At 47.1% G+C, this 17,381-nt stretch overlaps 1 protein-coding gene across 4 annotated transcripts in view; it reads right to left on the reverse strand.

Moving 5' to 3' along the window:
• The window catches only part of LOC125739298 (CUB and sushi domain-containing protein 1-like), a 348,758-nt gene that overhangs the window by 57,903 nt on the left and 273,474 nt on the right, over window positions 1-17,381 (reverse strand). For all 4 annotated transcript variants that reach the window (XM_049009249.1, XM_049009247.1, XM_049009245.1 and 1 more), the window contains exons 22-30: window positions 16,719-16,888; window positions 14,746-14,902; window positions 12,426-12,617; window positions 11,529-11,655; window positions 10,817-11,019; window positions 10,324-10,515; window positions 9,059-9,197; window positions 8,577-8,764; window positions 3,187-3,381 (exon numbers count right to left, since the gene is read on the reverse strand). In XM_049009249.1, the coding sequence (XP_048865206.1) occupies window positions 3,187-3,381; window positions 8,577-8,764; window positions 9,059-9,197; window positions 10,324-10,515; window positions 10,817-11,019; window positions 11,529-11,655; window positions 12,426-12,617; window positions 14,746-14,902; window positions 16,719-16,888 (1,563 nt within the window). The remainder of the gene's footprint in view (window positions 1-3,186; window positions 3,382-8,576; window positions 8,765-9,058; window positions 9,198-10,323; window positions 10,516-10,816; window positions 11,020-11,528; window positions 11,656-12,425; window positions 12,618-14,745; window positions 14,903-16,718; window positions 16,889-17,381) is intronic.

Raw genomic sequence — 17,381 nt, forward strand, 5'->3', positions numbered from 1 at the left:
AGAGACAGTCAGGTCACTTCAGCTGAGCAAATACACACAAAACGAATCCGATCCTGCTCCCCTCTTGAAAATGAGCCTCACTGCACCTCTGGGCTCGCTGTACTGTAAGTCTGCCTCGCAGCCTGAAATGCAATAATGAGTCGGTAACGCTCTGAGAGAAGGTGCATTAATCAGCGGCACGCCGTATCGATTCCCGCCCCGTATGGAATATCAACGCTCTGCTCTGGAGCTTGATGCCGGGATAAGTTGGTAACAATTCCATAAATCAGTGTTTGTTAAAGACCATGTAACTCAAGCGTGTCTAAATGCTTAAAAAAGCTCCGAGACAGGAACACGGATGGGATATTGATATCGGTGACTGGGGGCTTTCCCCTGGAGCTACTGTTAACTGCGGGCGTTTTTGGTGTTTGGCTTGGTAAGACTGGATGGCCCATCTCATTAGCGTGGGCATCTCCATGGCGATTCCCCCTCCACCCATGCCCACCACGAGCGGCTGCAGCTCTGCCCAACAACATCGAAGCTCTAGTGCACCGTTTGATTGCGTCATACCCCCCCCCCCCCCCCGCCATGGAATGCCACCATCCCAAGTGTGAATTTCACAGCTGATCACCGGCAGACATCCAGGTAACAGAAACACACAGTCCTTCCGAAATGCAGGAAATGTGGGTGTGAATCTTGTCGTCCATCTTCATGTTTTCTGAGGCACTGACACGTAGTTCTGCGGCAGTTTATTAGAAACCTGATCTGCCCGTGGGAGACATATTTGTCCAAATGATGATTCTGAAATAGCCTGTTCTGGCTGAGGGGCACACAGCGCCCCCTGCAGGGTGCTCTGGCCTGAAATGCCACTCCAGTTCTTCAGATTAGGAGGCTGGTTCACCTGGAATAGAATTTCATTAGAATTTGCTCACAAAACTGCGAGATTTCAGATCTCTGACCATCGTCTCTCCCTGAGACTCCCCTGACTCTGACTCCATGCCCCCCATGACTACAGTGCTATGGATACAAAGTCTTTCCCTCATATGTACTTGTTGGCTTTGTGGAGAGCCGGCAGGTGCACAGCTACCACAAGACGCATCACATGATGCTTCGCTATCTCTGCGGTTTTCGAGCGATTAGGAAACCCGTGGACCTACTTTAATGTGTGCAAATACAGCTGCCTGAAATAGCAGCACGTGGCACATGCCGCCCCCCCCACTCCTCCATCATGGAAGGCATGCTGGCAGATGTGCCACCACCTGGACATCCTGCTCTTAGAGGAGACGGGGATTCTGTCAGAGAGAAGGTGCGGCAGGCATAAGCAGGGAGTTCCTACCCTCGAGGGCCTATAGGGGGCGTACTATACTCCGGCGTCACTCAACTCCACCCAGCGCTGCACCATCAAACCCACATACCTCCATACCTCAACCATCCATGACCTCTGCTCTGTTGCTATGTGGCACTGTGTCCTCAGTGGGGCGCTACACCATTATTCTTCCCCCCCAGCCCCTCCCCTGCCCTCCCCCAAACCTCTCTTTCCATTTACAGTCAAGGAGGATTCCTCATTCAAGAGCACCGAGACAGTCTTTTAGTTACCATGGTAACGAATAAAAAGACCTGTTTGGACAAGTGAGCTTGGGGGTGGGTGCACATCCTTTATTATTTAAAGGGATCTCACCCTCTTCTAATTAGTTTTGCCCAAAAACCCTAGAAAGTACCTTGAAAGCATGAGAATCCCAGAGGGGTTATGGAGGCGGTAAACTATCTGCTGGATCACCAGCGGGTCCGTCCCTCCCGCACCCCCCACCCAGACATGGGCCAAAGCTCTTCCCCAAATGATAACGATTCTTTTTATCGATGTTCTGTGTGTGTGTGTGTGTGTGTGTGTGTGTGGGGGGGGGGGTTCCTGGGGGCACGGGCTTAGCATTCACACAGAATATCCCTCTGGTGCGAATTTCCGCTGCCCCCCCCCCCACCGCAATGCCGCCTGGGGCCTTCACAGGGAGCCAGGTGCTTCTTCCCTGGCCTCTCTCTCCCAGACTATAACAAAGTTTCCTTTATCCACTCTCTCTCCCTGGTGGCATGAGTCCCCCTCCCCCGATCCTTTGCCGCTTCCTCCGGCTCGTGTGCGAATGCCCTGGACAGACTGTCCAGGCCTGTGTCTCCATGCAGATTAGCATTTACTAAGGCTGCCAAACGGCAAGAATCTGAAGATACGGCATGTATCATGATACAAGGGGTACGATTCAATATATTCTGATATATTTTTAAACATATTTTTAGGGGAACTGTCATATCATAATGAAACCTCACAAATGCATAAAATAAAAGTAAAAAATTGCAGTCAGAAGAGTGGACACTGCATTGGCATGACCCTTGTTGATCTCATTCTTTACTGTGGAGGTCGAAATGGGCCCACACTTCAGCTCTGTATGCGGGGAGCTGGCCTTTTGGTTCAGTGGTAACGCAACTAATCAGCTAGGCTTGCTAATTCTAACATTAGCGGTATCGCCCTTACACTATTTCCTATCTCAGTGTATGTGGGGGGGGGGGGGGGGAGTGCAATCCAGTAGGAGGTACGAAGTCAATATCCAGTCAAACAGACTGACAGAGCCAGTCAAATGATCCCTGTTTTGCCTGCATGGTTTATACCATGGTGTGAAAATACCATATTCTGTTAAAAATGCTCACTTTTTATAGGAACTATTTTTTATGGGAAGGAAACTGCTATATAGACTGCTTTGCATGCCCACCACCGGGGCCACAGGAAAGAGTGAGCCAGGGTCATAAGGTATAAGAAAATGCAGGAGATATGAACCCATATCGGTACCAAATCACCTCTCAGGATACATCTCCCTACCCTGGGCTACATGTCAGCACCCAAGCCTGGGCACTCTGCAGACCCCCACCTCAGCCAGTCTTATCTACCACCTGACTGGAGAGGCAGGACCCTGAGAAAATGGGCTGACCATCACCAGCAACACTGAGAATGACGCTATTCGGAGGCAAACCGGCCGCTGCTTTTCACTGCTCCAGGTGAAAGCCATTAACCGTTCTGAAAAATGCTTCCCTTCTTTCGGTATTATGAGCACTTGAACATCGCATGGCAAAAATCCGAATGAAAGGAATTCAAGTTACTGAAAACGGCAATCCTCAGGTTACAGGTCTATGTCCTTAGCTGCTGCTCCACATGCAGGCCTGCATTACCTTTGCATGTAGGCAGTGCCTTGTCCCACGCGGGTTTCTCGTCGGCCCCTATCACGCAGGTGACAGTGGTGGGGCCCGATGCTGTGTAACCTGAGTCGCACTGGTAGGTCACTGTGGAACCCAGCTTGAAGTCGGACCCAAGGCGAGTGCCATTCATGATGTTTCCTGGGTCAAAACACGCCTCTCGTGGCTTCTCTAAGGGGAAATAAGTCGTTGGGTAAGTGAGTGACAGGCTCAGCCATTTGTACAAGCAGTGAATTACCCAGTATACATCTGCATTTATATCTGCATTCATTCATTTTTTAGTGCAATATGTCTGTATTTATTGTCATATTCATCACTGATTTATATATTACTATAGCTATATGTTATACTTAAAAATGTTTGTATCTGGAGCTAGTGTATTGCCAGTTTGTGTGGTTGTTTACTGTGCAGTCTGTAATCACAAACCATTCCCTCAGGGATAATAAAAGTCTTCTGATTCTGATATTAACATGAATGAACATATATCATTAGTCACTGTGGTAATGAGTTTAAAGCCTTACAAGTCAGTCAGGACAGCAGGAATCTAAACCTGTAAACATGCTAAACCTGAGGTAGCAGAATGCCATCGCCTGTAAACACGCTAAACCTGAGGCAGCAGAATTCCATCGCCTGTAAACACGCTAAACCTGAAGTAGCAGAATGCCATCGCCTGTAAACACGCTAAACCTGAGGTAGCAGAATGCCATCGCCTGTAAACACGCTAAACCTGAGGTAGCAGAATGCCATCGCCTGTAAACACGCTAAACCTGAGGTAGCAGAATGCCATCGCCTGTAAACACGCTAAACCTGAGGTAGCAGAATGCCATCGCCTGTAAACACGCTAAACCTGAGGTAGCAGAATACCATCGCCTGTAAACACGTTAAACCTGAGGTAGCAGAATGCCATCGCCTGTAAACACGCTAAACCTGAGGTAGCAGAATGCCATCGCCTGTAAACACGCTAAACCTGAGGTAGCAGAATGCCATCGCCTGTAAACACGCTAAACCTGAGGTAGCAGAATGCCATCGCCTGTAAACACGTTAAACCTGAGGTAGCAGAATGCCATCGCCTGTAAACATGCTAAACCTGAGAAAATAGAAAGGTAACACTTGTAGCTGAGATAGCATGAAGCTAACAGTTATAAAAAGCTATAGCTAAAAAAGCAGGAAGCTAACAGCTGTGAATAAGTAAAGCTAAGACAACAGTAGTGTGTTGTACCAGCTTCATAGTTACTATGAAGTTACTTCATAGTTAGTAGCTACTAAATCAAAAAATTATTACACAAAATGATATTTTCACTGTGGACAACCAATCAGTATCATTGTCTGATATCACTGGAACCAACTCGCTGTTCCACGTTTGTTGAGTTTGGGTTATACTTAGCTATCGCATTGTTTTCTCTGTATTTGGGAGACCCCATTAAAACAGAGCTGCAAAAATAACCTGTAATGTGCTGTGTACAGTGCGATGTAAGAAGTGCATTCGTTAGCTAGCTTGCTGCATATGGTTTAGGGGTGCAACGGATCAGAAAGGTCACAGTGCGGCTCCCATCACCGTGTCTGAGTGATGGATTGGATCACAAAGATCACAAATAAAAACAAGAACTTAAAGAAAACTCAAAGCAAGGAAATGTTAACATGCCCTGTTCACATAAACACAAAACTGCTTTGCCTGTATCTTTTCACTGCATCTCTGCAGTGTACAGAAGTTCATAGAGGGTTCTTTTTCTCTTTTTTTTTACTTATGTCAAGACTCAACATAGCCATTTTTTTCTTGAGATTAAGTTATCTAGGGAACTCAGGTTGTAATTAGACATACGAACAGCATTTATCATGAGAAGGAAGGAAGCAGATTTCATGGCTAATGCTGCTTGATTTGTTCAGTTATTATTGCTATTACATTCCCAAAGAAAATCTAAAATTCCCCCATATCCTACACACAAGTGGGGAATTCTCCCACATTTTGAGAAACTATTTTAACATTTTAACTTCAAAAAGTGACAGCAGCAATGAAACTATTTCACACTATCAAGATTAAACTTTGCAGTTCATCCACGGGTCGCAGGGGCGGGATCAATACAGATCACGGATCAGCTAAGATCTGTTATACCACTAGTATATTTATCACATTTGTGGTCAGTTAGATAGACATTTATTGCAAGTGCTTGACACCTGATATGCGACATGCTCAAGGAATACAAAGATGGTTCACACGAAACAAACATCGGGAAAGGCAACATATTTTTCTAGCTTGTCAGCTAACGTTTGCCGACATATGTTTGACCCTATCGAATACTTTAAAAAGTTCAGTTTTAACGCAAATCTTTATTTGGTGTTTTATTGTACTTGGCATTTGATTATATTAACTATACGTTAATTAAATCAAGTAAAAGTTAAATATGCTACATTCATATACTGGGCTGCGAGTAAAGGACGGGGTCATAGTGAGCTAGTTAATTATGGGGCCAGTGTTGTGTTTGCAAGATGTTTGCTCTTCCGGATGCTTGCGTCCAGTCGCACTTCATCTATGAGTGATGTAAGTTAGTGGACTCACTCATGGTTAAGGTTCGGGACCTCGAGGAGCAACTGGCTCTCATCCAACACAAGGAGTTAAAGGAGAGAACTAATGCGCCCTGTCAGGAGACTGCGTGTATGTCTCAAGTGGGGAGGGGGGAGAATGATGAACAGGTAGGCCGAGAAATCTGCGTGAACGTAGGTCGGATGGGCGAACACAGCACAAATATTTTATGGCTTCCTCTGAAATAAAGGTAGCTCATACGAGATACATCTCGGTGTGTATGTTGATGCTTCCATGTCCGATTATATAATTCCTTGGTAAGACCCCATCCAGACTATTGTGCGCAGGTTTGTTTACCAAGCCTTAGGAAGTTCTCCCCAAACGAACCGGATGGTGTCCTCTCGTTTTTAAATTTCTTATGCTCTTTCTTATGTTCTTATATCAACCAGCAGAAAAGGTTACAAGTTGTTAAAATGATCTCTGATAACGATAAACTATTATATGTTAAAGGCAAAAAAGTTTTTACAAACAGAAAAGGTACTTAGTTACATCTGTGCCATTTTCACCACTTAATTTCTTTTTTTATTATGATAGACCTTACACGTAATAAGAAAGTGTAACATTTACATTGTAACTTAGTGTTACATCAAAGCTATTTGCTTTGTGCAACTGGTTATTTTTTAGTAGTTTGTAAATTCGAATGTAGGGCCAGTTTATGTGCGCTGTAGGCAACATTCTGACTTATGCTTGGTTGGTGCAACCTACTGCAGGAGACAAAACACTCATAAACAAACTACAGCTTAGCCAGCAGGAAGCTAACAGCTGTAAACAAGCCCAAGTTCAGATAGCAGCAACCTAACACTCATAAACAAACTACAGCTAAGATAGCACAAAGCTAACAGCTGTAAAGAAGATAACGGGAAGATAACACTCATAAACAACTGAAGCTATAAGAGCAGGAAGCTATACTTATAAACAAGCTACAGCTAAGATGGCAGGAAGCTAACATTAATGAACAAGCTGAAGCTATAAGAGCAGGAAGCTAACATCTATAAACAAACTGAAGCTATAAGAGCAGGAAGCTAACATGTATAAACAAACTAAAGCTAAGATTGCAGGAAGCTAACACCTATAAACAAGCTACAGCTAAGATGGCAGGAAGCTAACACTTATGAAGAAGCTAAAGCTAAGATGGCAGAAAGTTAACACTAATAAACAAGCTGAAGCTATAAGAGCAGGAAGCTAACATGTATAAACAAGCTAAAGCTAAGATTGCAGGAAGCTAACACCTATAAATAAGCTAAAGCTAAGATGGCAGGAAGCTAACACTAATGAACAAGCTGAAGCTATAAGAGCAGGAAGCTAACATGTATGAACAAGCTAAAGCTAAGATTGCAGGAAGCTAACATCTGTAAAAGCAGATAAAGCTAAAATAGCAGGAATCTACCACTGGAAAACAAGTTAAATCTAATGCTGCATGCCCAGAAAACCTAAAGCTGCCATACCATAGAGCCTCAGGGCCAGGGGATTTTGGGATGCGGACGCAGAAAGGCCCAGAGGCACAGCCGGCCATGGTCATCATGGTCAATTCAGATAACAGAAAAATTGACCAGCATCTTACTGTCTAATCCTTCAGGAATTCCCATCGCAAATGCAGACCTTGGGGACCCAAGCTACACTAGCGAGCATCAGCATCTGGAACGCGACCGGCACATCCCAAAACCTCCAATGCTGTGGCAAGAGCAGCTGGCTTGTAGAGGTGGCACATGCCGGGGAGCCCCAGTCATCACAGCAAAAAAGCAATTAGCATCGCTGATCAATAGTGAAATAAACTTTCGACATAGGTGAGGGGATTAAACTGAGCATGGGAAAACCAGCCACCTGAAAGTTACCTTCGGCAGAGACTCTTGGGAAAATTGAAATATAGATTTCAGCATTCTGCAGGAAATGGCAGGACTTAATGGCTTTAAACCTATTTTCGAAAGGCTGGCAGCCGGAACACACTGGCATCACGATACTGTTAATGATTATAAACTTAATTTTTATCTGGCCCTGGCATTAAACAGGCACTGGGACATGCTGAAATCATTCCATCAGTATCAGCAAGATGGTAAACCTGCATTTTTTTCCACTGGGATCCAGCTGTCGAATCCAGACAACAGGTTCAATGAAAAACACAGACGCTGTACCTCCTGCTCTCATTCAATTTTATTGTGAACCTCTATAAGCTAGTCTAAAAACATGTGCCTAACTTAATTTAATACTTATCGTTGTGTGGGGATTGCAAAGCTGGGTATGAAAATATACAATAGAAACAGGTGTGAACCTCTGATGCAAAAACTGCAACCTGAATAAGTGAGAATATCCCCAAGAGGAAGATTATTGTATACAAAGTGGAAAAATTATATTATACATTCATACGTAAGCCACAGGTACCTAAAACTGAACAATCAATTAATATGAGAAATAAAAGGAAATAAAAGATTCTAGAAACAGAGGAGCGTGTTCAGCCTAAATAAGGAAAGTCGGCACTCAGTTCTGGCCCAAATCTCGGGAGAATAAATTACACCCCTGGGCAAGGCACCGTACCCAACGAGCTTTGGAAAATATATCCAGCGGTACATGGATGCCCAGGTTAACACTAGTAGCTCCAATGGTGTGTTTCTCCAGGATTCATTCTCCATTCTGGGTTCTCAGTGTCGTGACGCAGCACCGAAGAGAAGCGGACAATCATAAAGCCTGACTTCTGGTGAATAATTCAGATAAATGGGCGCCGGTCTTTCCTAGCACCTCACTCCAGGGTATCACAGCTGTCCACACCCCCAAGATCCTGGCCGACGGGCCGTACCTTTGAATTCAATGGCGAACCCAGACATTCCCAGTGAGGCATCGCTGCGGAACGCCAGGAACAAGCTGTTCCCGCTGCTCTCGATGCGCTCCGGAGCCTGGTTGCCCTGGAGACTGCTGATGAGCGGCCCGTTGGAATCCTCTCCTTCGTACACATGCAGGAAGTCATAGCTGGGCTCCATGTTGAAGCTGGTAGCCAGGGGGGACAGCGGAGGGGGCAGATGGTGACACCGGGCGCCACTGTTGAGCATCTTGCATGGAAGCTGTTCTGAGCTGAGCTCCATGACACTAACCCTGCATGCTGCTGATGGGCACCTAAAGCTTTGCTAATAGTAACTGGCTGCCAAAGTTTACTCATAAAGAATGACTCCCGAACTTTGGGGCTGCTTCACTATCCTTCATTTGTTCTCCACTGTAGCTCTGTCACTCGCTCACGGCATAACTGGCTGACTCCCCCCGCCCCACTCTCAGGTCCAGACATACCTTTTAAAAATGAGGGCAATCACAAAGTCAGGGTTCACTCTAATCCTCCAGTCGCACTCCTTCCCTGGGGGGTACGGCTGGGGGTAGTTGGGAGACAGTATTACCCCAGAGGGGCCTGTCACATTACCCCCACAGGTGGCTGTCAAATAAGGAGAGAGGAATGTGATTACAAACAGCACCTCACGGCACGATACTGCAGATTACCCATGGGCTGGGGACCACGGTGTGGAACCACCGCCATGGATACACTGCATTCATCACTGGGGAGAGGTCCAGGTCCTACAGCGTCCCCACGGATCTGGGACCACGGTGTGGAACCACCGCCATGGATACACAGCCATTCATCACTGGGGAGAGGTCCAGGTCCTACAGCTTCCCCGCAGACCAGGGACCACGGTGTGGAACCACCGCCATGGATACACTGCATTCATCACTGGGGAGAGGTCCAGGTCCTACAGTGTCCCCACGGATCTGGGATCACGGTGTGGAACCACCGCCATGGATACACTGCCATTTATCACAGGAGAGGGGCCCAGGTCCTGCAGCCTCCCCGCACACCAGGGATCACAGTGTAGAACCACTGCCATGGATACAGTGCCATTTATCACAGGAGAGGGGCCCAGGTCCTGCAGCCTCCCCGCACACCAGGGATCATGGTGTGGAACCACCACCATGGATACAGTGCCATTTATCACTGGGGAGGGGCCTGCGTCATACAGCTCCGTCCTACTGGCTAATTAGTGCTAATTAATGGCCACTTGCCTTGTATATCTCCATATATTCTGGTAAATGCACCGCTTTCCAGCAGGACTTCTGATTGAGAGCCTTGCAGGTGTTGCTTCACCCATCACTCGTTCATTAAACATTAACTTCGGGCTCTGTCCTCATGATTAGCGTGACACACGATAAGATCTAAATGGCACATCTCAATGTGACGATGCATCAGCCATACACAGATGAAATCAGACTTAAAAATGTGACTGGGGAGTCTATTTCCCAGCCCATATGCCATTGTTTTGTTAAGCGATGCTGACAGAGCAGTTCGGCTTTAAGGCACAGGCCACACCCACCATGGCCACACCCACCATGGCCACACCCACCATGGCCACACCTACCATGGCGTGCATCCAATAGCTAGGGGATCACAGAAGAATAATAACCAAACACTGAAAAGGGTCGGGAGAAAAATGGCGCTGCTGAATTTCAGAGAGAGTTTAACTTTCAGCAAGAACATAAACAAAACCGCAGTCTCTGCCGGAACGTACCAACGCACAAGGGGGGGTCTGGCTGCCAGAAGAAGCGGTTGTTGAGCTGCATGCAGGTGATCCTGGCCACACCCTGCAGCTGGTACCCGGGGTCACACTGGAAGGTGATGGTGTCGCCAGGGTGACGGCTGTCCCCATAGCGTGTGCCGTTCTGTGGAGTTCCGGGGTCATTACAGGTCGTGGCTGTCATGGCTAAGGGTGGAAAGTAAACACTCTCAGTACTTAAGGGCAGAGTGGTGTTACCCTTGGGACGAGTCAGCGGCTGGTAGCTTGCAGCACAGCAGGAATGATAATGCACTAAATCGCAAACACAAATGCAGCTCATTATGGGTTTTGAGCCTGAATAAATACCTTCTCATTCCTCTTTTATGAGGGCTACGTGGAGGTAAAAACAGGAACCTCTGTTCCATCTCACAGGCCTTACAGGCAAAAGACTGACAAATAGAGGCAGAACGTTCCAGAAGGAGCCAGAGACTACAGAAAGTGGACCTACTGGAGAACTGGATGGAGAAACCGGACTTGCTGATGAAGTAGTCACTATCAAACTGCAGTGTGAGGACGTTGAAGGTGCTGTGGACGTCTTCAGGGAGGGAGGAGCCGCTCCACTCGCGCAGCAGGATGCCACCTTCCACAGGGCCATCCCACACCTTTAGGATGTCATGGGCCACCTCCGTGTCGAAGACGATGAAGTGGAGGCTGAGGACACAGAGGTGCGGTGTGCGGGTATGAGAGTCACACTCAAGGCGATGGACGCGTAACGCTTATGCCACTCTCATGCATCTGCTCTTAAGACTTGTGGGCAGGGATATTTACACAGGAGGATTTCCTCACACATTTCAGTCGCTTCATAACTGATGTTTCATGGACACGGATCCTATTAATATGTTATATTTCAGGTATTGACAAGAATATAAGTATGAGACTTTGTAATGACCTTTAAACAGAATTTCTAATATTCCTTTTTCAGCTTTAAGCAGTGCACCCCACACAGCCTCCATGGAGACATCGGCACATTTACTCAGTATTGCCTTGCCGCACACAGGCTGCCATGAGTATAATCAGCGCATCTGCCCGGCTCTTGTTATCAGCGAAGCCGTGGTAATGGAGCTAATGCTAATCAAATCCACGCTGGTCCGTTTACTGCCCATGTGACACTGCTCCTCCCCGCAAGCCGTGCCATTGGTCAGAGGAGACAGAGGACTCACCTTATGGTTTTGCCTGTGTCAGCTTCGATGGACCAGGTACAGTGGAGGTTATTGTCATAGGGAGCTGGGTATCCCGGTGACAGTATCCGCCCTGATAATGCCGCTGTGATGTGCCCTCCACACTCGGCTAAAACACAAAACTGATTTAGCTGAATCTCCCACCTTAAGCAGAGCCTGTATTACAAAGTGAAACTGGTGATGGATCTGGGCACCGTCCGAGGGTCCTGTCTTCCCGGGGCTCCCTTACAAAGGTCCCTGGGCCACACCGACCTGATACTACACAAGCGGTTATGGGATACAGATGGACAGATGGAACCCTAGCACATACTCTCAGGACCCATGTGTGAGACGAACAGTTGAGGGTTAAGCTTGGGACAGCGCATTGGCTCGGCTATTTTTCTGGCACCCCGGAGCACTTTTTGGGATGACCAGTGGTGATTTCATCACTCTGCCAGCCATGAGAATTGAACCAGCGACCTTCTGACAATCAATATGGACTCTCACAGGGTATTGGTGGTCACGTGCAGATGATTGTGTTTACCACGTACAAATTGGAGAAGGCATCAGGGCTTGGAGACGAGAAACGCAGCGTAGGCACAGCCATCAATACTCTGTCATGCCATAATATGGGGAAATTAGCTGCCATCTCATCTAACGATAATTAAGTAATCAGGCTGATGAGAGAGACCAGCGTGAGGCGTGTAACGTTGGCCGACGGCACGGCGGGTAACAAGCTCTCACGATTGAACACTCGGCCCCAAGGTGCTACAGACAGGTATCTGTCCTCAGAAACAGTACCAAGTACACTGTCCTGTTAGTGAGGGATCTTTTACTTCCATGGTATAGAGCATTTGGTCCTGCGACTACGTGAAATCCATGGTGGATTTTTGCACTTACCTACACATGATGGTAGCGGTTTGTCCCACACACGACGGTCTCCGCTCAGGCATGTGGATGTGTTGCTCCCATGTAGTGTGTACCCAGGATTGCAGCTGTACACCACCGCTGTGTCAGTGAAATGGCCATCGTCTCGGACCTTGTACCCGTAGTTGGGGGTGCCTGGCTCCTCACACTTCACAAGGTCAAAACCTGCAAGTTGGGGTTGGCAGGGTTTACTTATGACGCAACATAGAGCAGGACAGAACCATTCCCTCACACCTCCAGGGTTGGGGGGGGGGGTTCAAATCCCACCTCTACACTGTGTGTGTAGAGTTTGCATGTTTTCTCCTGTCACGTGGGCCTTGTCCCACAGTCCAAAAACAGGCAGTTTTAATTGGCACCTCTAATTGTGCATGATTGTGAGAGTGTGATAGACTGGCATCCCGTCCAGGGTGTCCCTCAGCCCTGTGTCCTGTGATGAACTGGCATCCCGTCCAGGGTGTCCCTCAGCCCTGTGCCCTGTGATAGACTGGCATCCCGTCCAGGGTGTCCCTCAGCCCTGTGCCCTGTGATGAACTGCCATCCCGTCCAGGGTGTCCCTCAGCCCTGTGCCCTGTGATGAACTGGCATCCCATCCAGGGTGTCCCTGTGTCCTGTGATGGTCTGGCATCCCTTCCAGGGTACTCCCTGCCTAGTGGCCTATGCTGCCTCAGCAACTGGCTAAAACCTAACCAGGGCAATCTGTTAGAAGATGGATAGATGGACTCAAATTTCTGGCGATTTGTTCACCGAGACGCGAAATATTATCCCCCTTCTGTGTTCCTATCCCGCTGGATTTATTCGTCTCTGGGTCTCGGCAGTCATTCAGCTGATGCCTGAAGACAGCATTGGCCTTCTTTCTCACTTCTACACCAAAGACGAAAGTCGGGGGCTGTGGCATCTTTTACAATCAGAGTCATTTTGTATCCACCCATACTACCAAATCAGAGAGGCTCTCGCTTGGGTATCGACTAAAAGTTACTCTGGTATGATTCTTATAGATTTGGTGGCCACCGGGGAATCTCCAGCCACCATAAATGGTGCTAAACACCATCTACTGTTGTTACTTGTGCTGATGCGGGTCACGCAGAACCTGGACTCCGAGTATAGAGATGGAACTGGAAAGCAGGTTTTTCATTACAGAGACGGCAAACGAATTATGTCATAATAATAGTTTTTAATCATCGATAAAACTCATCCAGGAGTGTTTTCTATTTCATGAGGCAGCATAGGAACAAAGGCACCATTTTCATTGAGTCTTTATTTTTCCAAACTAGCAATACTTGTTTTAAGTCTAAGAGTCAAACATTTTTATACAAGACAAACTCCCCAGATGCCGGTAGGTCGTGGAAACAAAGGGGAAATGAGGAATTTGCATATGTGCTTCCGCACCCGAGCCATCTCAAACGACATCGTTTAACCGCCTCCTTCAAAGGCAGACTACAAAAACACCCTTCGGAACATGCAGATGATAGCAACTCCGGGCGAAATGCAAAATGAGGCCAAGAAGAGCCAGCACTTTGTGGCATTTTATAATTTCTCTAGCTTCAGGCCCTGGCTCATTAGCTTGCCCCAGTGTAGGATCTTATTCAGAAATTCATAAACATTTAAACAAACCGGATAGGGCATACAAAATAGGCCTGGATAGTGTGCCACATGAATCGCACATGGATGATGGGTGCGCAGTCCATATCCACGCCACTGCATTAAGCTTTCTGATCAGCACTGGCCTTGTTGGCTGATGAAAATGTGTTTTAATCATTCAGCAGAAAATGTCCAAACTGGATAGCCTGCGTTGAAACTGGGCTTAGTATTGCAGGAGCATCGACAGGACCTGCTCTTTGAAGGGCATTATACTGTAGGTAAGAATTCACACTATGGTAAGAATCATCATTTAACACTCATTTCACAATCTGGACGGTCTGAACCCCTGACAGATACTCACTGGTGAAGGACGGTCTGATCCCCTGACAGAAACTGGTGAAGGATGGTCTGATCCCCTGACAGAAACTGGTGAAGGACGTTCTGAACCCCTGACAGATACTCACTGGTGAAGGACGGTCTGAACCCCTGACAGATACTCACTGGTGAAGGACGGTCTGATCCCCTGACAGAAACTGGTGAAGGACGTTCTGAACCCCTGATAGATACTCACTGGTGTAGGACGGTCTGAAACCCTGACAGAAACTGGTGAAGGACGTTCTGAACCCCTGACAGATACTCACTGGTGTAGGACAGTCTGAACCCCTGACAGATACTCACTGGTGTAGGACAGTCTGAACCCCTGACAGATACTCACTGGTGTAGGACAGTCTGAATCCTTTGCTGGTTCCTGTACCATTGCTATTGAACTCAATCATCAGGTGGTTGGAAGTACTGTTAAGGATGATGTTGTACATGTCAGTCTTTGTAAAATTCCCAAGAAGCCGAGATGAAACATCCTTCCCATCATACACCTGTTTAAAAAAAGAAAAGAAAAAAACAAGCACTATGAGATATATATATACACACACACACACACACACACACATATATAAAACAGCTGTGCTTAGCTGAGGAATAAGTGAAGACGAGATGGTCTCCGTTATGAAACTGAAAGCAAAGAGCTGTCCTTGGGGACAGGTCTCACTTTTGGCTCTGCACTGCATTTCATAATTGCTTTTTAGATTACATACATATGAAAACTGAGAGCAGCCTCAAAATGGATGATATTACCAGTCGTATATCACTGTCACCCTGCCACCCCCTGCCTTTCCCACCTTCCCTTCACGAAGACCGTTGTGTCAGCCTTGACCTGAGAAGCGGATCCGCCTTGGGAGAGAGGCAGCGTCAACATGGGACGTGAGGGAGTGACATTAGATATTTCCAGAAAAAAACAGTTTTTCCAAACTTGCAGCATGTGCAATTTGACATCCTTTGGCTTTCGTCTTCACTGCCGGCTGCAAGGATATCATTCCCTCATCTGACCATTCTGCTCCTCTTTTTCTCTTATTTATTCAATTATTGCCAGGTGTTTGTATTTTTTCATTTTTAATTGATTAATCCAACCTTTCGATCAGTTCCCTCACATAAGTGCTTCAGAATTCCTCCGAGGGGTTTCATCTGGGAGGTTCCCCGTCACCTGGCCCATATAGACCAAATCATCAGCTGCCAATGCAGACGACACCATTCAGAAGCTCTTTTGGCTATAGATATGCAACAGCTCACTAACAATTCTGTGATTAGGCCACTTTCAGGTTCATTATCAAAGGTCAGACTTTTAAATTCTTCGTTCTTTTCTCCATATTCATACAGACTGTTTCCTTCACCATTTATAATCCAATTTTGATCAAATTCATCCTGCAGTCCTGCACCTGACTAGTGTGTTAACCTTGCTATCGTGTTCAGGTCGGCGACCGACCCGTTTGTAAGTTTAAAATGCATAAAAGCTCCACATACATTTTTGTACTGCATCAAGGCTTTTTGACTTTGTCAGGAACCTCAATTTAAACAAAATAAATTAAAATGCTTTTTTTTTCTCACCAGACAAGCCATGCCCAGACATGTAAGACAAGATAAGACCAATTCAGTTTATTTATAAGAAAGGTTCAGAAAGCCTCACCAAAAATATTAAAACCAATCTTTTCATGGATAAGGAAGCCTAACAAGGTAACCAAGATGTAAGAAACACATTGGATGATAATTGATTTGAAGGTATTTTATGGATGATTTAAGACAGGTTAGCAGATAAGCAAGAACCTGACAGTTGGGCCAAATTCATACATCCTGATGTCACAGAATGTCACGATATATAATTAAAAAGGGCAGAGTTTCTCCAAGAAAAAGGCAGAAATGTTAGCACGTATAAGTTGGTCGTGTCTGTGTAAACCTGGATTACTCCAGGTTATTTATTTGTGGAACAGCAACTATGCTTCCTGTTGCTATCTGTCTGGTTCTGCTGAATCTCTGTATTGTGTCTGTGTGGAATGTTCCGGGCCTTTCTGGGTGCACATTGGAGGAACAGGCTTGGCTTATGAACCGTGTCTGTCCGTGTTTTACTGTATAATACAACACAACGGCCCTGTATGTGACCTGGCTGGTCACTAACCGACACACATACCCAGGACGGTCCACAGCCTAATGGTGCTGCCATGTCTATTGCATTGTGGTTGATGGATGATTGGTTAATTAATTAACATGTTAATTGCAAGAAGAATAATTGAATTTGATTCCACCTGCATGACAGAGCCTGGAGGAGGGGAGTGGTGGGGGGGGCGTGGGTTGGGAACGCACCTTAAGGTAGTCACCCTCCTGTAGCTGGAAGACGGAGGCACGCACGCGGACACCCTGGCCTCTTGCTGTCTCCATGCGGTAGATGCACTCGTGGTTGTTGTCGTAGTTCCCTGGGTAGTTTGGAGACAGGAGGATTCCCTCGGGGCCAACGGAGGAGGCGCCACATTCAGCTAGGCAGGGGGAGAGGGCTGCGTATTAACACGTTTCAGGGGGAGGGGGTCTCCACAGTCAGAGGCGACTCCGCCCACATTCATCTAGGTGGGGGGAGAGGGCTGCGTATTAACACGTTTCAGGGGGAGGGGGTCACGACAGTCAGAGGCGACTCCGCCCACATTCATCTAGGCGGGGGGAGAGGGCTGCGTATTAACACGTTTCAGGGGGAGGGGGTCACGACAGTCAGAGGCGACTCCGCCCACATTCATCTAGGCGGGGGGAGAGGGCTGCGTATTAACACGTTTCAGGGGGAGGGGGTCACGACAGTCAGAGGCGACTCCGCCCACATTCATCTAGGCGGGGGGAGAGGGCTGCGTATTAACACGTTTCAGGGGGAGGGGGTCACGACAGTCAGAGGCGACTCCGCCCACATTCATCTAGGTGGGGGGAGAGGGCTGCGTATTAACACGTTTCAGGGGGAGGGGGGTCACGACAGTCAGAGGCGACTCC

Source organism: Brienomyrus brachyistius, chromosome 3, assembly GCF_023856365.1.
Source record: "Brienomyrus brachyistius isolate T26 chromosome 3, BBRACH_0.4, whole genome shotgun sequence".
NCBI lineage: Eukaryota > Metazoa > Chordata > Actinopteri > Osteoglossiformes > Mormyridae > Brienomyrus > Brienomyrus brachyistius.